The sequence below is a fragment of the Trichechus manatus genome, unplaced genomic scaffold (assembly GCF_000243295.1).
Source record: "Trichechus manatus latirostris isolate Lorelei unplaced genomic scaffold, TriManLat1.0 scaffold00015, whole genome shotgun sequence".
NCBI classification, from domain to species: Eukaryota; Metazoa; Chordata; class Mammalia; order Sirenia; family Trichechidae; genus Trichechus; species Trichechus manatus.
In genome coordinates, this window is record NW_004443951.1 from 22,415,377 (window position 1) to 22,436,956 (window position 21,580).

At 39.7% G+C, this 21,580-nt stretch overlaps 2 protein-coding genes across 5 annotated transcripts in view; both read left to right on the top strand.

Annotated features, from left to right (window-relative positions):
- The window catches only part of ZMYM6 (zinc finger MYM-type containing 6), a 34,562-nt gene extending 20,150 nt beyond the window's left edge, over positions 1-14,412 (top strand). For all 4 annotated transcript variants that reach the window (XM_023727255.1, XM_004371962.2, XM_023727256.1 and 1 more), the window contains exons 13-16: positions 615-755; positions 1,243-1,283; positions 10,281-10,434; positions 12,481-14,412. In XM_023727255.1, the coding sequence (XP_023583023.1) occupies positions 615-755; positions 1,243-1,283; positions 10,281-10,434; positions 12,481-14,312 (2,168 nt within the window). In that variant the 3' untranslated portion in view covers positions 14,313-14,412. The remainder of the gene's footprint in view (positions 1-614; positions 756-1,242; positions 1,284-10,280; positions 10,435-12,480) is intronic.
- A 1,572-nt stretch (positions 14,413-15,984) lies between these two features.
- On the top strand, positions 15,985-19,046 carry TMEM35B (transmembrane protein 35B). Its single transcript, XM_004371961.2, is given in 4 exon segments — positions 15,985-16,092; positions 17,457-17,637; positions 18,498-18,614; positions 18,617-19,046. Coding segments are annotated over 4 exon segments (456 nt in total). The 3' UTR covers positions 18,667-19,046.
- The last annotated feature ends 2,534 nt before the right edge of the window (positions 19,047-21,580 follow it).

Consider the following 21,580-nt stretch of genomic DNA (forward strand, 5'->3'; position numbering starts at 1 on the left):
CCTTACTCAACCTTGGGTTCCCTATCACCAGCTTTCCTGTCCCCTTCTGCCTTCTGGCCCTTGTCCCTGGACTGCTATGCCTCATTAGTCCCATTCGGTTTTATGGGGCTGTCTACTCCCCGGCTGAACGGTGAACCTTGGAAATGACTTCACCACTGAGTTAAAAGGGTGTCTGGGGGCTGTACTCTTTTTTTTGTGAGTTAGAATTTTATTCTACATCCTTCTCCAGCTCTGTCCAGAACTCTCAAAACTAGTGTTCTTAAGTGAATGGACAGCTACCTCACCAACTTATTTATAAAAGTTGTCATGTTAAATTTTTATTTGAAGCAAGCTTAGACGTAAGAGTTTACTATTTACTAATAGAAAAGCCCAATTAATCCTGAATCTAATACCTATATTTTTCACAGTTAAATGCTATTTAAGGTTTATAGTTTTAGAGAATCATGCCCTCCTTAAGCCCTAATGAACACTAATCTGACCAGAGTCACTGAACCCCACATTACAGAGTTATTAGATATTTGCATTGCTCCTTGAAAATCTAGTTGTTAAGCAGGGCTTTTTGGTGTCACTCTTTCGTTTATACTGGGTCTTACCTTTTTGTTTATTTTAATCAGTAAACATTTCTAAGGCACAAACTGCTTTGATGGAGCCCCTTTCTTCAAGGACGAATTCAACACCAGTTATAACCAATGTGGTGTCATTGGCAAAAGAATCTGTTGCCCAACCCACAGGGAACACTAACAGTGTTTTAAAAGGTATGACTTGATATAAATGTATTTAGCTAGACTATAAATATGAGCATTGTCTAATCTAAGTAGTTCTCATCCGTAATATCTTTGATTACATTTCCGTGAGGAAGCATGCCCCTCTGTCTCTGAGGGAAGTGAGTAACAAGCAGGGTGGCAAGGATGTGGGAGGAAGTGGTATGTATAGTTTTTTTTTTTTAAGAGCCCAAATGATTTTAGTATACCTGCCCCTTTACCATCAGAGATTCTAATACAGTAGGATTCAGTTGGAGCCCAAAAATCCTTACCTTTATCAAGCACTCCAGGTGATACTGATGCAGGGTTTCGTTGGATCATTTTTTGAGAAATATGGTCTAGACTGTAGCACACCTTAGTAAGATTAAAGTAACATTTGGCCTTATTCTTCTTGTGTTCCAATCTGAAATAAGAAGTTTCAATGTTCATTTACTTCTGTATATTCTGAGGGGGTAATAGTATATGTTTTAATTGATAACAGGTGCAGTTACGAAAGAGGCAGTGAAGATCATCACTGAAGATGTAAGTTTTATTGTTAGTTTTACTACTTGGGTTTATTTTCCCTGTATATAGCCTTTTAGTGTATATCTGAGCACATTTCTATTTGCAACTTTGTCTTCCAATAGGTGGAGTAATATGTTATGCACTAACTTGTGTTTTTGAACCTAGATCATTAGTAAAAAATCTAGGTTTTTGAATGTAGATCAGTATTGGATCATTAATAAGAATGTATTTCCTGATTTATTAAGATTATCTTCTGGTTCCTTAATTCCTTTATATACTTGTTAATTTCATCTGGTTACTTATTTTTCTCTTTTACTACATTGAAGAATTTTCCTTTTAGATTAAAAAGTCTTTTGAAAGTTTAATGTAGTGTTGTTTCATGCAACTTTGAATTATGTGAGGCTGAAAATAGTGCAGAGTAAAAATATATTTAAACTCCCACTTTATGCCTCAAATTTGAAATACTGTGAAACTTCCCAAAATTAAATTTTTTTTTCAAGAAATGCATAATTTCAAGCTGATGGCCTAAAAGGATTGCAGACTGTCCCGCTACCCTGTGTCAGCATCACCCTGGCAGGAAAACAAAATTCCCATCATCCTTTATCAGTATCACATGAACGATTATGCATCAGGTCTCGGTTAATGTTTTTGGTAGCTGTTGTGCTGCTGTCTTAACATTTGCTCTTGATATAATTAAAAACCTTTTTATATCATATAACAGTGTTATCCAAGTGTTCATTAAGTGGTGGTGCTAGTTGTAAAAAGTGTGCCTGAAATTCAGTAACTTTGGAACAGAAGTTAGATGTGGTAAAACTCTATGAAGAAAGCCATATTATTGCTCTGATAGTCCATGCTATTAATTTAGGAGCGTGCACCCTGCAGAATATTAGAGACAATCCTCAAAAAATCAAAAGCAGCATTAAAGCAGGTGTACCCTTTAGTTTGCAAAAAAAAAAAAAAAAAAAGATCATTACCAGGCAAAGATAATAAAATCAAATGACAAAATCCTGGCAACATGGCTGTAAGATCAGTGCTGCCATAATGCGTCCCTAAGACCAGCTATCATCTGTGCTAAAGTGCGAAGTGTTTTTGATGATTTGAAAGGAGGTAACAGTGAGACAAAGTTTACTACAAGTTTCATGGCTTTCAAATTTTGAAACCCACCAAAGTTTTAAGAATGTAAAAATGAGGAGGCAGGCTTTATCTGCTAACTCTGAAGCCATCAAAACATTTAGCTTTACCATAATTGAAAGAGGCTGTAACTTGAAAGACAGCATCTGCTAACTAATCTGTGAAAGTGGCACAGAAGGTAGATTTGTACAAGGTTTGATGATGGGGATGTTGAAGATTTGCTTGGGTTGCCCACCCTGGATTAACAAAGGAACACTTGTTAGAAAAACAAAGGCAGCAGGAATGGGCCCCACCTGTTAGCCTGGGCCTTCAGCACATCAACCAACATTAAACCTACTGGCACACGTTTTTACCCATCTTTCAGCAGCAATTGCTTTTTTTTTTTTTTTTTTAATTGTACTTCAGGTGAAGGCTTACAGAACAAATAGGATCTCATGAAACACTAGTACACATATTGTTTTATGACATTGGTTAACAACACTACAACATAGTCAACCCTCTCCCTTCTCGACCTTTTTTCTTTGGTGAAAATATACATAGCCAAAGATACACTGTTTCAAAAATCTCTGCGTGCATAGTTCAGTGACATCGACTATGCTCTTCCAATTGTGCTGCTATTGTCACTTTAGATGAAGGCTTACAGAACAAAATAGTTTCTTATTTAACAGTCAGTACACGTGTTGCCCTACGGCAATGGTTAACAACCTCACAACACATCAACGCTATCCTTACTCAGCCTTGGGTTCCCTATCACCAGCTTTCTTGTCCCCTTCTGCCTTCTGGCCCTTGTCCTTGGACTCCTGTGGCTCATTAGTCCCATTTGGTTTTATGGGGCTGCCCACTCCCTGGCTGAACGGTGAATCTCGGAAATGACTTCACCACTGAGCTAAAAGGGTGTCTGGGGGCCATACTCTTGGGGTTTCTCCAGTCTCCTTTAGGCCAGTAAATCTGGTCTTTTTTTGTGAGTTAGAATTTTGTTCTACATCTTCCTACAGCTCTGTCCAGAACCCTGTTGTGATCTCAGAGCAGTCAGTGGTGGTAGCCGGGCACCATCTAGCTGTACTGGACTCAGTCTGGTGGAGGCCTTGGTAGCTGTGGTCCATTAGTCCTTCAGACTAATCTTTTCCTTGTATCCTGTTCTCTTCATTCTCCCTTGCTCCTGAAGGGATGAGACCAGTGGAGTATCTTAGATGGCTGCTCACAGGCTTTTAAGACCCCAGACACTACTCACCAAGGTAGAATGTAGAAGATTGTCTTTATGAACTGTGTTATGCCAAGCGATTGCTATTTTTGAAGATGATCCAAGTGTGGATCACCATTCAATGGTGGTGACAAGGCAAATGATGGAAAGTGTGTCTGCATATCAAGAAATCCTCAGTGAAAAAAAATGAGAGAAACAACTCAAACCATATTAGATCCACTCTTTAGCAAAAATCTTGCAGGGAATCAGACCAGCCTTCACTGTAATGTGGAGAGAGAGCTTGTCCTGATTTGTTTGGCACCTCTTAACTCTCCCATTCTTTTTGTCGTTGGAAGATGATAATAACTTCTACTGAATCATTTTCAGGCAGCATACCACATTAGTTAATGAAATGTCATTAAATTCACTTTGTATTTATTTGTATGTATTGTGCATTAAAATTATATTTTAAAATTGCATGATTAATAAGTCACTACGTTGTATAAGTAATAATTTTATTGTTAACCACATAATTGTACAATTAAAGTATTACCATATTGTATTATGTATTAACAAGTATTATTAAAATATTCTATATTGATTGTAGATTTATGTATTCTGGGAGTTTATCCTCCTCCCCCTTCCACTGAACCTTTTTTATGAAAGAGCCAGTTAGTGTTGAATTATGCCAGTTTTGAATTATTCAGAGTTTTCAGGAACATATCCCTCATATTAAATGTGACTGTCCTATATGTGTTTTACCCGTGCAGAGTACGGAAAATTTACCGTCATTTTAACTATTTTACAAAATAGCTCTAATTACTATTTTCAATTTAGTCTATTAAAAGTATAATGTAATGTAGTACTCTTATAATATGATGAAAACTGACAGTTTTAGAACCTTTTGTTTCTCTGGGAATTTTTTTGTGAATCTCCCTCAAGTTATTTAAAAAACACGTTGCTGTCGAGTTTATTCTGACTCATAGTGACCCTGTAGCGACCCTATAGGACAGAGTAGAACTGCCCCAGACGGTTTCCAAGGCGCCTGGTGGATTTGAACTGCCGACCTTTTGGTTAGCAGCTGTAGCTCTTAACCACTACACCACCAGGGTGTCCTCAAGTTATTTAGATGGTCTTAAATATGTCTTATTATTATTATTTTTTTTTATTTTGGGAAAAGGTGAAAAATACAGAAAAGTACAAAGAAGAAAGTCTACTGCAAGAGTCAGCAAACATTTTCTATAAAGATCTAGAAAGTAAATATTTTAGACTTTGCAGGCTATATGGTTTCTGCTGGAATTCCTCACCTCTGCCATTGTAGCCCAGAAGTAGCCATAGGCAATACATAAATGAATGAGCATGGCTATGTTCCAGTGAAACTTTATTTACAGGCCACTGTTTGCCAACCTTTTTGTCTACTATATTCCAGTTACCCAGATTTAATCATTATTAGATTTGGCATATTTATTTATTTATTTTTTCCTCCCTACCTTTTTTATTTCTTTTTTAATTCCTCACCATCACCACCAGTTCTTTTTCACATCCCCAGAAGCAACTGCTATTATGAGTTTGATGTATGTCCTTTCAGAACATTTTGAATCTTTCACATTCATATATACAAATCCATGGAAAATATTTATTGTATCTATACGTCTTGATACTTAATAGATTTAGTTTATTCCTACTGACTGCTGTATAGTATTGCATTGTATGTAGGTACCATGTTTTATTTATCCATTGTCCTGTTGATGAACTTTAGGTTGTTTCCAGTTTTTCACGATTAAAAATCTCTGCTACAGTTAACATCCTTGTATATATGTGTGCAGGTATTTCTCTTGGGTCGATATACCAAACCAAAACCCATTGTCGTCAAGTGAATTTTGACTCATAGCGACCCTATAGGACAGAGTAGAGCTGCCTCATAGGGTTTCCAGGGAGTGGCTGGTAGATTCGAACTGCCAACCTTTTGGTTAGTAGCTGAGCTCTTAATCACTGTACCACCAGGGCACCCGGGTGGAGATAGGAGAGTGGAGTTTTTGGGTCAAAGAGTATTTGCATTTTGCTTTTATAGATTCTACCAAGTTGCTCTACAGAGTGGCTGTTCAGTTTATATTCCCACCAGCAATTTATATTGTACGTATCATCCACAGCCTTGACATCATTTAATGTCAGATTTAAACATTTTTTGTCAATCTGTTTGGTAGCGTCTCATTGTTACCTCTTTTTGCATGTCCCTGATTACTAGTGAATTTGGTTATATTTGTTTTTGATTGTTTGAATTTTCTTTTCTTTGAATTTCCTGTTCTTAATTTTACCCCATATTTCTGTTGAATTGTCTTTTTCTTATTGATTTATGGGAGTTCTTTATATATTCTGGATTTTTTCCCTCTTTCTACTGGATTATTTTCATCAGCACACAAGCATGCAGTAATATGTGTTATCTGAAAAAAATCCTTCTTTAACACCATGGCACTCCAGCTCCTGTCCCGTTTCTCCGCTCTCCTTTTTGGAAGAACTTCTCAAAGGGTGGCCTCTACTTGGTGCCTCCACTTCCTGTTCTGTTATCTTTCCTCAGCTCACTCTAGTTAGGCATCTGTCTGTACCACTCCACTGAAACTGCTCTTGTCAAGGTCTCCAACAGTCTTCATTTTTAGTTCTTGCTGTACTCACCCTTTTGATAACATTTGACATAGTTGATCTCCTCTTTCTTCTTGAAATACTTTCTTCAATAGATTTTCATGACATCATACTTGGCCCTTTTCTCTGTCTTCATTACTTTCTAGGCGACTCATATAGTCTTTTGGTTTTAAACACCATTTGGATGGTGGCTGATTCCTAAATTTATTTCTCTGCCCTGACCTCTGAGCTCCAGATTCATTTAACTGCTTACTTGACATTTACATGTGCATGGTTAATAAGCATCTCAAATAATACGTCTAAAATAGAACCCTTTTATTCTTCCCCACACTTCCTCCTAGTTTTTCCTATTACCACCCCCATTGCCACCTCCTTGATCTGAGCCGCCATCATCTTTCTTCTGGGTTTTTGCAGTAACCTCCTACCTATAGTCTTTCTGCTTCCATTCTTGCCCTTTGCAGTTTATTCTTCACACTGTTGCCAGAATATTTATTTTAAAGCAGATCAAATCATGTCACTCCTTTGCTCCAAAGGCTTCAATGAAATTCCAAAAAAAAAAAGGTGGGGGAGCTAGTTTCCACATATTAAAATTACAGAAAAACTAAAAATGTTACAAAGCTATATAATTAAGTGATACTGGTTCATGAATAAGTAGACAACTCAGTAAAAAAAAAAAAAAGTCCGGAAATAGACCCAAATATATATGGAAATTTAGTATATGATAAAAGTGGCATTTCAGATCAGTAGGAGAAATATGGATAATTCAGTAGTATCATAACAACTGAGTAGTTATGTAGAAAAAATAGCTGGATTTCTACCCGAAAATTTAAACAAAAATGAAGTCCAGATAGAGAAAAGAGCTAAATGTAAGAAATAATAAAAGTACTAGGAAAAAAAATTAATAATGTAGAGGTGGAGAAAGTCTTTCTAAATATGTCACAATCTCAGAAGCTATAGAAGAAACAATAGGTAAATTCAACTACATAACAAAGTCAAAAGACAAATGAGAAAATGAAAAGGTTGCAACTCTGCATAAAGGGCTGGTTTTCTTTTTTAATATGTAAAGAGCTTCTATCAATCAATAAAAAGATCCAACATCCAATAGAAAACAGGTAAAGGCATGATCTAGCAGTCTGCAGAATAGGAAATAAAAATAGTTCTTAAACATCTACAAAATGTTCAACTTCAAAATTAGAGAAAAGTTAGAGCTACAGTATTATCAGATTGGTTAAGATAAAAATGATGGATAACACTGTTAAGACATTCTTATGTATTGCCTATAGGAGTGTAAACTGGTAAAACTGCTACAGAGGGCAATTTAGTAAAACCTGTTAAAATTTAAAATCTTTCACCCAGGAGCTCCATTTTTAGGAATTTATCCTTCAGGTATATTTGCACACGTATGAAATGAAGTACGTACAAGGATATTAATTATAGCATTGTTTAGAGTAGCAAAAGCTTGAAAACAATTTAGTTGTTCTGTCAGTGGTCAGAGCCACAGTTAGTTCACTCTGAGTTATTGTGTGAACTAGGAAAAAATAGCCCTACGTGGGCAGAGCCTGAAGTGTACCCCTTTCTAATCCCACACCTAGTCACATGGCCTGGCAAGTACAGTCCCCTGCACAAGCGTACACAGTGACCTCATTGGGGTCCTCATTAAATTAAGTATGGTATATCCATACAATGGAATATTATGCAGTTGTTAGACAGTTCTGTATGTACATACTTAGAGCATTCTCCGATATCATAAGTGAATAACTATAGTACGCTACCATTTGTGTTTAAATAAGGCTACACGTACACACACACTTTTACATATATATAGAATGTCTCTGGAAGGTACCTAATAATAATAATGGTTGCCTTTGAGGAGAACTGAATGACTAGGGGAGAGGTATAAAAGAGATAATTATTTTTTTATTGCTGTCTACTTGAATCTTTGAATTTTGTGTAATGTGTTATATTACCCATTCAAAAAATATACATAGAATTTTTAAAAAGATAAATGAAAATGGGACAAAAGATATGAGTAGACAATTTACAGAAGAGGAAATATAAATAATGCTTAAACATAAAAAATATCTAGCCACCCTACAGTAAGATACAATTTTTCACTCATTGAGAAATAGCAAAACGTTTTACAATACCATGTTGACTAGGATATCGGGAAACAGGCTCATATGCATTGCTGATAGTCATGTAACTTGATATAACTTCTATATGGAGAACAATTTGACAGTACCATCAGAATTCAAATCTGTATCTTTTGACCCACCAACAGCACTTCTAAAATTTTATAGATATGCTAGCACATGTAGAACTTTTTGTGTAAAGATATTCATTGTAGCATTGTTTATAATAGCAAGAGATTTGTAATGTTGTAAATGTTTATCAGCAGGGACTGTTCAAATTACTTATGGTACCTTCAATAATGGAATACTATGCAGCTGTTAGTAGACAGCTTTGTACGAAGTTCTATTAACATACCTCCAAGACAGCTTGCTAAGTGACAGAAGCAAGGTTCTGAACCTTGTAAGTGTGCTGCCACTTGCAGTAAGAAACAACTTACTGAATTACATAGACCATCTCTAGAAGGATATATCAGAAGCTGGAAACAGTGGTTGTGTTCAAGGTTGAGTCTGGACAGATGGCAGATAGGTGTGGAAAAATTACTTCTTATGTATACCCTTTTATACCTTTTGAATTTTGTACTAAGTGCATCTGTTACCTATTTAACAAGTAAATTTAAATATAACCTCCAATGGCTTCCCATCACACTTAAAATACAGTCAATTTTTTTTTTTCCGAGACCTACCAGATTCTACATGATTTGACTTCCGCCTATGTCTCCAAACTTATTCTCCCCCTGCTTACTCAGTTTCAGCTGTGTTGATGGTCTTAAAGTGTGCCAAGTTCTTTCACACTTGAGGGCTTTTGCTCCTGCAGTTCCTCTCTCTGCGGACCTTTGTATGCTTTGCTTGCTCTTTTGAATAATTCAGAAGATCTCTGTTCAAATATTTACTCCAGAATTACCGCACTCCCTGCCATCACTCTCCATTCCCTTAACCTTCTTTATTTTTCTTACTAGCTCTTATCACTACCTGGAATTATACATTATATGTTTGTTTTACTTGTTTATTTTCTGTATGTCCCTCTAGACTGTAAATTCTATAAGAGCAGGATTTTGTCTTTTCTGCTATATCCCCAGGACTTAGAACACTGCCTAGCATGTAGTAAACGTTCAGTAAATGTTTGCTGAATGAATACCCACCTAAAACCCACTGCCGTCGAGTTGATTCTGGCTCATAGGAACACTACAGGACAGAGTAGAACTGCCCCATAGGGTTTCGAACGCTGTAAATCTTTACGGAAGCAGACTGTCACATCTTTCTCCAGCGGAGTGACTGGTGGCTTTGAACCACCGACCTTTTGGTTAGCAGCCAAACACTTTAACCACTGCACCACCAGGGTTCCTTACTGAATGAATAAACATGTTTTAAATACATTCTTCCACCCTGTTACTTATCTTTTAACTTTGTTCATAAAAAGCGTTGTTGCAGAAATTTTCAATTTTGAGGCAGTCAGATATATCAATATATTCTACTTTGTTTTTACCTTTTGTGTTTTATTTAAGAATACTTTCTCTGTACTTTGGTCATTTGAAAGTTCTCCAGTGATTTTAAAGTTTTGTTTTTTTATGGTGAGGTCTTTATTGGATATGGAATATATTTTTGCATATGGCCTGAGGCTGGATGTAATTTTTCTGGATAGTCAGTTTTCCTAACTAGCAAGGTTTATTTTCATTGTTTTGATTTTACTATAGGCAGAGTATTTTTTAAAATTAGTAGATAGAAACTGATACTGATTAGGAGAATTAGGAATTAGTGCAGATTTTTCAAAGTGACATCTTCATTGCGTCCACTCTTTCAGAGGAATTATATTTCTCAGCAGTATACTCCTGTGTCTTTTATGTAGTCTTGATGTGTGCAACCTTTCAGTTGATAGCAATTGTCAGTGATAAGGTACTAAAAAAAATCTCTTTGGTTTCTGAATTTATTTTTAACTAGGGAATTACACAGACAGATGCCATGAAACTTCTATCTTCCCAATCTTCCCAACCTTCCAGGCTCTTAAAGAACAAAGCAATATTGTGCAAGCCTGTTACACAGACCAAGGCCACCTCTTGCAAACCACATACGCAACACAAGGAGTGTCAGACAGGTATGTGTCCTTGTGCTTTCCACATGTAGGAATTTTGTTTTCTGTGTTTTTTAAGAAAAGAAAAAGTAATTGACAATCTCTTGAATGTGAAAACGTTCTTTGATCACATACTTTTTGAATACCTGATTTATTCCTTTTATGATTATTATTATTAACAGTAATAATTACTAGATTGAATTCATATGCACATAAAGCATTATTTGTAGAGTGGACCAACATCTTCTATGTGTGGTCACTGCTGTTTTCAAATTTATAGACAAGATATAATAATTTCTAAGATACAGCTTTAGCTAAAATCATTACTGATTTAACCTGTTGTTGCTTTTTTTTTTAAATACTGTGAATTCAGTTGTTACTAAAAGTATAAACAATATCGTGTCTCAGGAGTTGGCAATCAGGAAAATTGATTGAACTTACACTTAAAAAAGGTTGTAAACTACTGGCCCAGTTTATGTTAACTACTTTTAATCCCAATACCCTTATATTTTCAATTGCTTTAATAGCTTGGTCTTCCCAAAGCATCTTTTGATTTTTGTTTTTAATAATAATTTTTCTTCATAGAGTATACTGTATTTAAAAGCTTAGTCTGTCAACAAGTAATCATGAGTTTTTATGTAGGGTGACTTTCTTTTGGGTAGGAGTCCGGGAGAATCCTGTTTTCCTTCCCCAGTAAATCTGATTATCTTATATTCCTGTTAAAATGATACACTGTTTGTATACATGAATTTATAGTATACACACATTCACATATGGAGAGTAGTAAAGGTTCTGTGAACATCTATTCGTGTGGGTATGTGGGTACTTAGATTTTATTTTTTAATTTCTAGATTAAATATTGGATTGTTTTCTATATATTGTTAGTAAACTACATTTTCATTTGACAGCAAATTGGAAACATCATTTCACATTAGTATAAATTAAAATATACATTGACATTTGCAAGGAATGCATAGATTCCAATGTATATAACATAACCAAAAAGCAAAAAACCCCACTGCCGTTGAGTTGATTCCAACTCACAGTGACCCTGTAGGACAGAGTAGAACTGCCGGCTCCCTAATACTGGGCATTTAAAGAGTCCCTGGGTGGCGCAGATGGTTAAGTGCTTGACTACTAGCCAAAAAGATGGCAGTTCAAACCCACCTGTAGGCACTTTGGAAGACAGGCCTGGCAATCTGCTTCTGAAAGGTCACAGGTTTCAAAACCCTGAGGAGCAGTTCTACTTTGTACACGTGGGGTTGCTGTGAGTCAGAATCAACGGGAGGGCAACTAACAACAACAACAAGAATAATATTGGATGTTTAAATTGCTTCCAGTTTTTTAATATTATAAACAATGTTGCATTAAGCTGTGTAAATGGATCTTTGTGCACTTGTCTAATTATGTCCTTAGGATAAATCCTAAACAGTGGAATTACTGATTCAAAGACTATTCTGTAATTTTAAGGTTTTTGATATGTGTTGCTAAATAAATTGCCCTCCGAAAAGTTAAATCAATTTATGCTACAACAGCAGTGTTCAGGAGGGTTCATTTCTCTACACCCTCACTGACACTGGGTATTAAAATTAATAATTAACCCTTTTTTTCCCCAACTTTAATTTTGAAAAACTTAAAAATTCAGAAAGATTGTAAAAACAGTACAATGAACACCAATATACCCTTCATCTAGATTCACTAAATGCTAACATTTTATAACATGTTTTCTCTTTTTTCCTGAACTCTTTGAAAGTAAAATAATTTATTCTTAATTTGATGCATTCCATGGCATTCAACCCTAAATCCAGTAATCTACTGGATGCATGGGATTACTTGTACATATATCACAGCCCACAGATTTACTTACAGTAGGTGGCTAAACTTGGAGCAAAGGAGAGTTCACTTTTTAATGGCATCATGGAGGTATTATGGTTTTTGTTTAAACTTTAATCAGTGTATTCTTTTGCTAAACATAGTGACTAAATATAAATTATAAATGTCTGGGGAAAAACGTAAGGAACATCGCTTATTTCTACATGAAAATAATGGTGATTCAAATATTTCATTCAGATTTACCACTGCCTAAGGAGAAAAATGGTACAGAACTTGATTCTCCACCTGCAAAGAAAAAAAGAATAGGTTTTTTCCAGGCTTATGATGCAGAATATTTAAAAGCTGGCTTTATTATCTGCCCTGGATCAAAAGAAAGTTCACCGAGGCCACAGTGTGTCATTTGTGGAGAAATCTTATCCAGTGAAAACATGAAGCCAGCAAATCTCTCTCATCATTTGAAGACAAAACATTCAGAATTAGAAAACAAACCAGTAGATTTTTTTGAACAAAAATCTCTTGAAATGGAATGTCAAAACAGTTCTTTTAAAAAGTGTTTACTAGTTGAAAAGTCACTTGTGAAAGCTTCTTATTTAATTGCTTTCCAAATTGCTGCCAGCAAGAAGCCATTTTCCATTGCTGAAGAATTAATTAAACCATATTTGGTAGAAATGTGTTCAGAAGTTTTGGGTTCAAGTGCTGGAGACAAAATGAAAACCATCCCTCTTTCTAATAATACGATTGGACACAGGATCGAGGAGCTATCTGCAGACATCGAAGAGCAGCTGATTCAAAAAGTCAGAGAGTCAAAATGGTTTGCCCTTCAGATAGATGAGACATCAGAAATCTCAAATATCACTCTTCTTTTGTGCTATATTCGTTTCATTGATTATGATTGTAGTGATATAAAAGAAGAACTACTGTGTTGCATCGAAATGGCTTCTCAAATAACTGGTTTTGAAATATTTGAACTAATAAATAAATATATTGATAGTAAATCTCTGAATTGGAAACATTGTGTTGGTCTCTGTACAGATGGGGCAGCAAGCATGACTGGCAGGTGTTCTGGTTTAAGGGCAAAAATTGAAGAAGTTGCCATGAATACAGTGGCATTTACACATTGTTTTATTCACCGTGAACATTTAGCAGCAGAAAAGTTGTCTCCATATTTACATGAAATTCTTTTGCAGTCAGCACAAATTTTAAGTTTTATCAAGAGCAATGCATTAAATTCACGTATGTTAACAATTTTGTGTGAAGAGATGGGGTGTGAGCATGTGAATTTACCAGTTCATGCTGAAGTACGTTGGATATCAAGAGGGAGGATTTTAACAAGATTATTTGAATTACGACGTGAAATTGAAATGTTCTTAACTCAAAAACATTCAGATTTGGCTAAGTGTTTTCGTGATGAGGAATGGGTTGCAAAGCTGGCCTATTTATCAGATATATTTTCACTTATAAATGAATTAAATTCAAGTCTCCAAGGCACTATGACTACTCTCTTCAGTTTGTATAATAAAATTGATACATTTAAGAAAAAGTTGAAAATGTGGTTGAAGCGCACACAAGAGAGTGATTATGACATGTTCCCTTCATTTTCTGAATTCTCAAACTCATCAGACTTAAATATGAGAAGCATCACAAGCATTATTTTTGAGCACCTGGAAGGACTTTCTAAAATGTTCAATGACTATTACCCACCAGAAGAAGACTTGCGTTCAGGAAATTTATGGATAACCAATCCTTTTATGAATCACCAAAATAGTAATCTCACCGACTTCGAAGAAGAAAAGTTAACACAGTTATCATCAGATTTAGAATTGCAATCAATATTTAAATCAATGTCTGTAACTCAGTTTTGGATAAATGCTAAGACAAGTTACCCAGAACTCCATGAAAAGGCAATGAAATCTTTATTACCTTTTTCAACTATTTATTTATGTGACACTACATTTTCAGCCTTGACTGAGTTAAAACAAAGAAATCTGTTGGTTTCTGGCCCAGCCCTAAGACTTGCAGTCACATCTTTAATACCAAGGATAGAAAAATTAGTAAAGGAGAAAGAATAGCAACATGTATATTATCATCAAAGTCTATAATTTTGTGTTAAATTTTGTATATATATATCCTAAAATATAATTTCCTATTGTGGATTTGTGTTTTCAGTGATTAAATGTTTTAATAATTTTTTCTTTTTGTTGAGGAATTTAATAACTATGCATTTATACATAATAGTCCTAGGTAGAGAATTTAGTTATTTTATCAACTGATCGAATAGTTTGGATTAGTGACAAAGATTGCAGGTAATGAATTACATTTACAATGTATAGCATAACCTGGATGTGAAAACAATTTGTCCTTTAGAGCACCTGGGATAGTTCATTCTTCAGCCAGCAGGCTGTAGGTAGGTGGAAGTAAAAGACTGAAGCAGCAGGGGAGTTTGAGGCCTCCTTTTGGGGCTTCCGTGGCCTACTACGGAGCCCTGGTGGTGCAGTGGTTAAGAGCTCAGCTGTTAACCAAAAGGTTGGCAGTTCGAATCCACCAGCTGCTCCTTGGAAACCCTGTGGCACAGTTCTCCTCTGTCCTGTAGGGTTGCTATAAGTTGGAATCGACTCGACAGCGGCGGGTCTGGTTGCCCACTAGACCAGGGCTTGGCAAACTGTTTTCATAAAGGGCCAGATAGTAAATATTTTAAGCTTTGCAGGCCATACTGTTGTAACTACTCAAGTATGGTTGCAGCGCAAAAGCAGCCATAGACAGTACACAACAGATTGTGGCTGTGTTCCATTTAAACTTATTTATGAACACTGAAATATGAATTTCATATAATTTTCATGTGTCATGAAATCTTTAATTTCCTTAATCATTAAATGTAAAAAAGAAAAAAAAACACACTAGCTTGTGGAAAGGTGGGGGTGGGGAGGTGGGGGTGGTAATAAAAACCAGATGGCTAACTGAATTTGAGCCGTAGTTTGCCCACCCCAGCTATAGACAGATGCCTAGGTAAGAGCAGATGGGGGGGGATTTGTGCAGTGAAAGCCTCTTTCCTTGACTGGAAGTATCTGAATATTTCAAATACCTTTCAAATTGTAATTTCAGCTGAGAGAAAGGGAAAAGATATTTCAGGCAGAAAAGAGCAACTATTTTATAATTACTAATTGATTTACTACTACTAATTTTATAAATTAATTTTCTAGTTTAAAAATAACTTTCTGAGTTCTTACAATGTGCCTGCCAGGCCCTGTGCTAGGCTTGTTACAGACTGTCTTAGAAGAAGTCATGAGGCGTCATGTCCATTTGTAGATGCAGATACTGAGGCCAACTGCTGTTAGGTGTCATTCCAGATATCACAGCGAGTGTGGCACAGGCAGGAACGAAGCCCAGGGGCTCTTCTGCGAGCCAGATCCAGATACTCATGTTTGACACCACTTCTTGTCGGCTGGGAGTCACAGAGACACCTTCAAAGAGACCGGTTTAGTCAGTTACGCGGTACTGGCCCTCAGTGTCCTCATCTGTGAAATGGGGATGATCTGCCCAAACTCCCTCGCTTCCCGAACCCGGTTCTGGGCTAAAAAGAGGGTGACGACACCCCCTGGAAGGCGAGGAAAACGCAGGCTCTGGGTGCGGGTCTTCCGGCCGCCTGGGGGAGAGAGGAAATGACCCGGCGCCAGGGGGCGGGTTTTCGGCGGTGCCAACCCTCGGCCGGGAGAGCTCCACGCTTCCCGGAGGTCGTGCGCGGCCATGGCGCTTCTGCTCGCTACTCTGCGCGTCCTGCTGGGAGGCTTCTTCGTGCTCACGGGGGCTGCCAAGCTCTCGGAACAGATCTCGGCTCCGGTGTCGGAGCAGATGGTGAGCGGCGTGGCGTGGGCGGGCGGGCGTGTGGGGGATCGGGCCCGCCGGGCGGCGTGTGCCGCGGTCTTCGGCCGTTACTCCGGCTACGGACGCGCCCTGCCCGCCCCTGCTCCCCGCGGACCCGCCTTCCTTCGGGCGAGACTGCACTAAAGCTGGGGGAATAGAACCTGGACCTCAACCGAGGCGTGGGCCCTACCTGGGGAGTTTCTCCGAGTTTTCTGGATCTTCCGGAGACAGACGGGAACGTCCCCTTCCGGCTGAGCATTGGAGGGCCCAGGCAAACTTAGAGCCCGAGGAAGAATGCCCGGGACCCTGGGGGAAGAAGATGGAGGGAATGGAAAAGTGACCGAGCTCCCTACCCGCCCGCCCCTTTCATCGTTCGCTTGAGTTCTTGGGTAGTTCGCAAGGCAGGGGCTTATTAGCCTCACTTTGCAAAGTAAGAAACTTGCCCCTAAGGGGACGTGATCTGCTAAAGGTTGCACAGCTAGTCAGGAGGCTAAAACTAGACACTCTCCTGACTTAGAATCTATAATTCTTTCCTTGGCGCCTAGAAGTTGCCTTGTCTACCTCTTGTCTACTTCCACATTCGTGGGAAATTCAGGGAAGCCAGACTTGGAGATTCCTGCCAGCCTCCCTCTCCCAGGCCTGGATACTCGCCTCCCTGCCTGGCTTAGGGTAGTGGGTTGTTTGGGGAAGTACATCCTCAGAGCGAGATAGCTTAGAGTTTCTTCCTTGGCAGCACCGAGCAGGGAAGGCAGAGCTGAGGTGGGGAAGCAGGTAAAGGTAGCCACCCAGAGGGCAGGAGTAAAGTTGTCATTTGGCCCAGGACAGAGCCTGACTCAGCAGGAGGAGACACTTTGAGCCCCCTCAACATCCTTTGTGGCTGCTGCAGTGAGATCCAGAACCCAGCATAGGAGATTCGGGGTGGAATCTGTTTAATCAGCAACAATCTGCCCTTCCACCCTCTCCCCAGCCCAAAATAGAGAAACCAGGCCAGGCACAAAGAAAGAAGCTGTGGAGTTCCCAAGGTCTTGGCACTGGATGGGAAGGCCTAAGCCCACCCAGCTCCCTTCTCCTAGGATTCAGGGCTCTTGTAACCTGGTAGGAGGTCTGATGAGAAAATCAGTCCTGCACCACCACCCAGCTGTTCTAACTTGGAGCATAAAGCCTGTTTCCTGATTCCAAAGCTCAGCCCCACATGGAAGTCCTCTCCTCCCCAGGCTGACGTCAGCCCTCGACCTGACCTAGACTAGCTCCTTTGTGGGGGAAGTTGAGGGTGCAGGCAGAAAATGCCCCTGCAGAGCGCTTGGGCAGTGGGTTCTTGATGAGCGTGGCTAATGGGTAATCCCTGCTGCCCCTAGAAAGCCCTGTTCGTGCAGTTTGCTGAGGTGTTCCCGTTGAAGGTGTTCGGCTATCAGCCAGATCCCATGAGCTACCAAGCGACTGTGGGCTGGCTGGAACTGCTGGCTGGGTTGCTGCTGGTCCTGGGCTCACCGATCCTGCAAGAGATCAGTAACTTGCTTTTGACCCTGCTCATGATCGGTAAGGGGGGCCCACTGGGCTGGGGGAATGGAACTTATAGGGGAGGATGATGGAGAGACCTGGCCGTTCCCCCCTTACTGTTGCCAGCCCTCCTTTCCTGGGACCAGGAGCACTTCCTACTCTACTGTGATTGCCGTAGTCTTCAGGCCAGGACAGGTGCCTTTTAAACTTAATATAACACCATTCTATGTCAACTATACCTTCTACCTCATCAATTCTAATGGCTACATAGTATTCTGTTGTAAAGATGTAATCTCAGAGCCTCCAAACTCCTTCACCCCCTAGCTCCTGGAATGAGGGGATGGAGTAGCAGCTGCCATTTGACTTATGTGTCTGGCAGGTGGGGGCAGAGAACAGGGAATCTAGGGTCCCTAAACAGAGTTACCCTGGGGCAGGCAGTCTTAGAAGGCCCCCCTCATGGATGCTGTGCCTATAGGAATTGCTGACTTACAAAGACAGCTGCTGCTTAAAAGGCCAGACATCTTTAGACTCTTCTACTGTATCCCTTGACCTTGTGTCACCATTGCTGCCTCCACCAGGCTTTCTTTCCATCTCTGGAGCTTCCCTTATTTCCAGATCTGTCCCACACCTCCACTACCAACCCCTAGGCCTCCTCCTCTTTAGTAAATGTATGATTAAGCCCCTGCCCTATTGACTGGATTGTTCCTGCTTCTTTCCTTCCTGCTGAGTGAGGCTACTAATTCCTGGTCTAGCTCTCTCTGGCAGTCCAGAGTGATGAGTGTGGCTGGTTTGCAGGGTGTGATTAGTGGGAGAGCTTGGGCTGGAGTGGGTCAGTCTGGGCTGCAGAGACCTGAGCTCCTGGGTGTTCCCAGGGAGCCTCAAGGACCTTTCCATTCCAGGGGCTATCTTCACTTTGGTGTCTCTGAATGAGTCACTGAGCACCTACATTCCTGCCATTGTCTGCTTAAGCCTCCTGATACTGCTGGATACCTGTCACTTTGCAGCCCAAACTCAGGACGGGCCAGACCCACAAGGAGGAAGACTCCAAGTACATTCAAGGAATCCTGAAAGTAGAAGGTCTCTGCCTTTTGGCACCATGCCGCTGTCACAGCAGGAACACAGTGGAGCACACAGACTCTACCACCCTGTTATTAGAACACCCCGGGCCATCCAGTGCTGAAACAAACATCTTCCTATCTGGCCGTGCTTTCTCTCTCTTTAACTTTTACTGCTCTTTTTCAGGAGTACATGTTATACATAATAGCATTCCTCATGTCATGTAAAAATAGAAAATAAGCAAAAAAGAAATTTAAATCACCCAAACTTTGAATGCCCCCTCAAACAACCACTTTTAATTTGTTAGTGTTGCTATACCTCTCCCCTTTTTTCTATGCCTTGATACAGTTTTTTCTTTTTAATGAAAATGAGACAATATATACTGTTTCATTACATGCTTTTTTTTTTTTAAAATATTAACACCGTTCTACCTCATCAATTCAATTCTACCTCATCACTTCTAATGGCTCCATAGTATGCCATTGTAAGTATGTACTATAATGTATACTCATTCCCTGACTGAGGAACATTTAGATTGTTGCCAATTTTTTGGTATTGTAAACCTCACAGTAAATCACCTTTGCGTATTAACTGATTTTTTTTCCCAGAAGTGAGAGTGCTGGGCATGCACGTTTTAAAGGTGTTTAACATACATTTAAATTTTACGTGTTGAGTACAAGAAGTCCCTGGGTTCCTAACGAGATCCATTCCTAAGGCTGTCTTTAAGTCCAATTTGTAGGTTAGTCAGAACAGGTACATATGGTTCTTATTTAGCATCAGTCAAATGTTTGTCTCAGGGCTTTGAACTGCTCCGGTTCAGCCCAGGGCCAATGAAACTAATCAAAACAGACACAAATTTTTACAGTTTGGGTGATTCAGAACAATAACTGGAATGGGGAAAATTACGGGTCAAAACCCTGGAATGGGAGACTCGGAAAATAGGTAGTGAGCCCTTTCAGGAACCCGACGTGAGACTGGATTATTGACAGGACTATGGAGAGTGACACACATTGAAAGTGGCGTGGTCAGCCGCCATCTTTGAGCAGTGCACAGCTGTTTCAGACTCTGCTCTAAATCCCAATGGGCAAGAGAGTTGGTTGCTATGCAACACGTACACTGTTGCTGTTTTCTAAGAGGGAGATTAGGTTTCTAGCAGAGCTTCAACCTGTACTTTTTTCCGTTCAGTTATTGTTCCTGTTCATCCAAATTTTAAAAATTTGAGTCTGTTCCGATTTCGTGTTCTCCGCCATCCCAGGAACATCTGGTTTGTCTTAGCACATAGTATATATTTTACATTTCTATGCATATAAAATACTTAAACACTTCCAAACCATGTAATGTTTTCATGAGCGTCACAAAGTAGTGAGTGCGCTCTTTATTACGAACCATTGCAGTGACGTCACTAGGAGAGTGCAGGGGAGGGGCGTGGTATGGACCACACCGGGTTATTCCATCCGAGGGGGGTGAGCGTCGGGCCCAAGTCGATGCCACCGTCTTCCAAGCAGCGCTGAGTTTTCCAATGCACAGGGAGCCAAATGTTGCCAGGAGGAGGGGAAGGTGAGGAGTGGGGAGGTCACGGAGGGGGCTGGGTGCATGCTAACTCGGGGAAGGAGCCTGTGGGGAGTGGTGGGAAGCCCTGCCTGCTCCTCCCTGTCCCAGGTGGAGGGAATGGGTGATCAGTTTCATCTGCATGTGCTATAAGCATCCGCTGTTTTCATTGCTGAGGGATGGGGTGTGGAGGTTGACACCATGAGCTACTGCACTGGGTGACACCAACTTCAGTGATACCAGTGAACCATTGTGTATATTTAACTCAAAATTTTAATAGGCTCTATGGCAATTCATTCTTAAGTACAAGGTGTCTGTAAGTCGGACATTGGTAACCTGGGGACTGCCTGTACAGCAGAATTTGAGTACCTGCTTTTGCCTGTGACTTTTCTAGCCACATGAGGTGTTCCCTCCCATTCCTTTTCATCTCTGGCATTTAGATTAGCTGCACTAAAAAAGATGGGCATTTAGTCATCTTCAGGACCTGAAATTTCCAGCCCCTGGTGCTGAGATGCACACCCAATCCAGTGCTACTTAACAGCCAACTCTGTGGAATGCTATAGTGTTAGAGCAGGGCCCCACAGCCTGGGAGGAATACTGGAGGTCCTGGTGGAGGGGGGCCTGTACTGGGGGGGGAGTAGGAGTGGTTAGAAGTGGATGGGGGTCATTCACTGTTGAAGCAGACATCTTGCCTGCTTGGCCCTATGTGACCTTGGAGAAAAGTGAACATGTTAGGGCAACTACTACTATGTCATCAAATATCTTCATCTCGGCCCAGTGGGGTCCTTTTTGGAAGTGATTTGTTCTGCCATAAGGGAAAAGAGTTCATATGCAAATGTTTATGTTACCAGCCCTCAAATTGCTTTTGGGGTAGGGGTAATGGCTTTTGGGTACCCAGAAGAATGAAAGAAGTCCATATTATTCCATTTCATCTTCAATACAGAATAATAATTCCTGCTCTGACGCTGGTGGCATAGCATTTAAGAGTTCAGCTGTTAACCAAGAGGTCAGCAGTTGGAATCCACCAGGCGCTCCATAGAAACCCTATGGGGCAGTTCTACTCTGTCCTACAGGGTCGCTATGAGTCGGAATCAACTTGATGGCAATGGGTATGGGCTCTGATGCTAACTGAATCATAGGCAGGTTGCCTGTCTGTCCTGTATTTTGAAGAAAATGTTACTTAAACAGCACAGTTCCTGCACATAGATGCTGTGCCTATAGGAATTGCTGGTTTACAAAGATTACAAAAGATTAATATACATAACTCATCAAGAAATTAGGAAGGAAATTAATCAAAATGCAGAACATGCAATAGAGGAAATTAGAAGAGCATAATGACAAATTTAACAGGCTGCAAGAATCCATAGAGATAACAGCA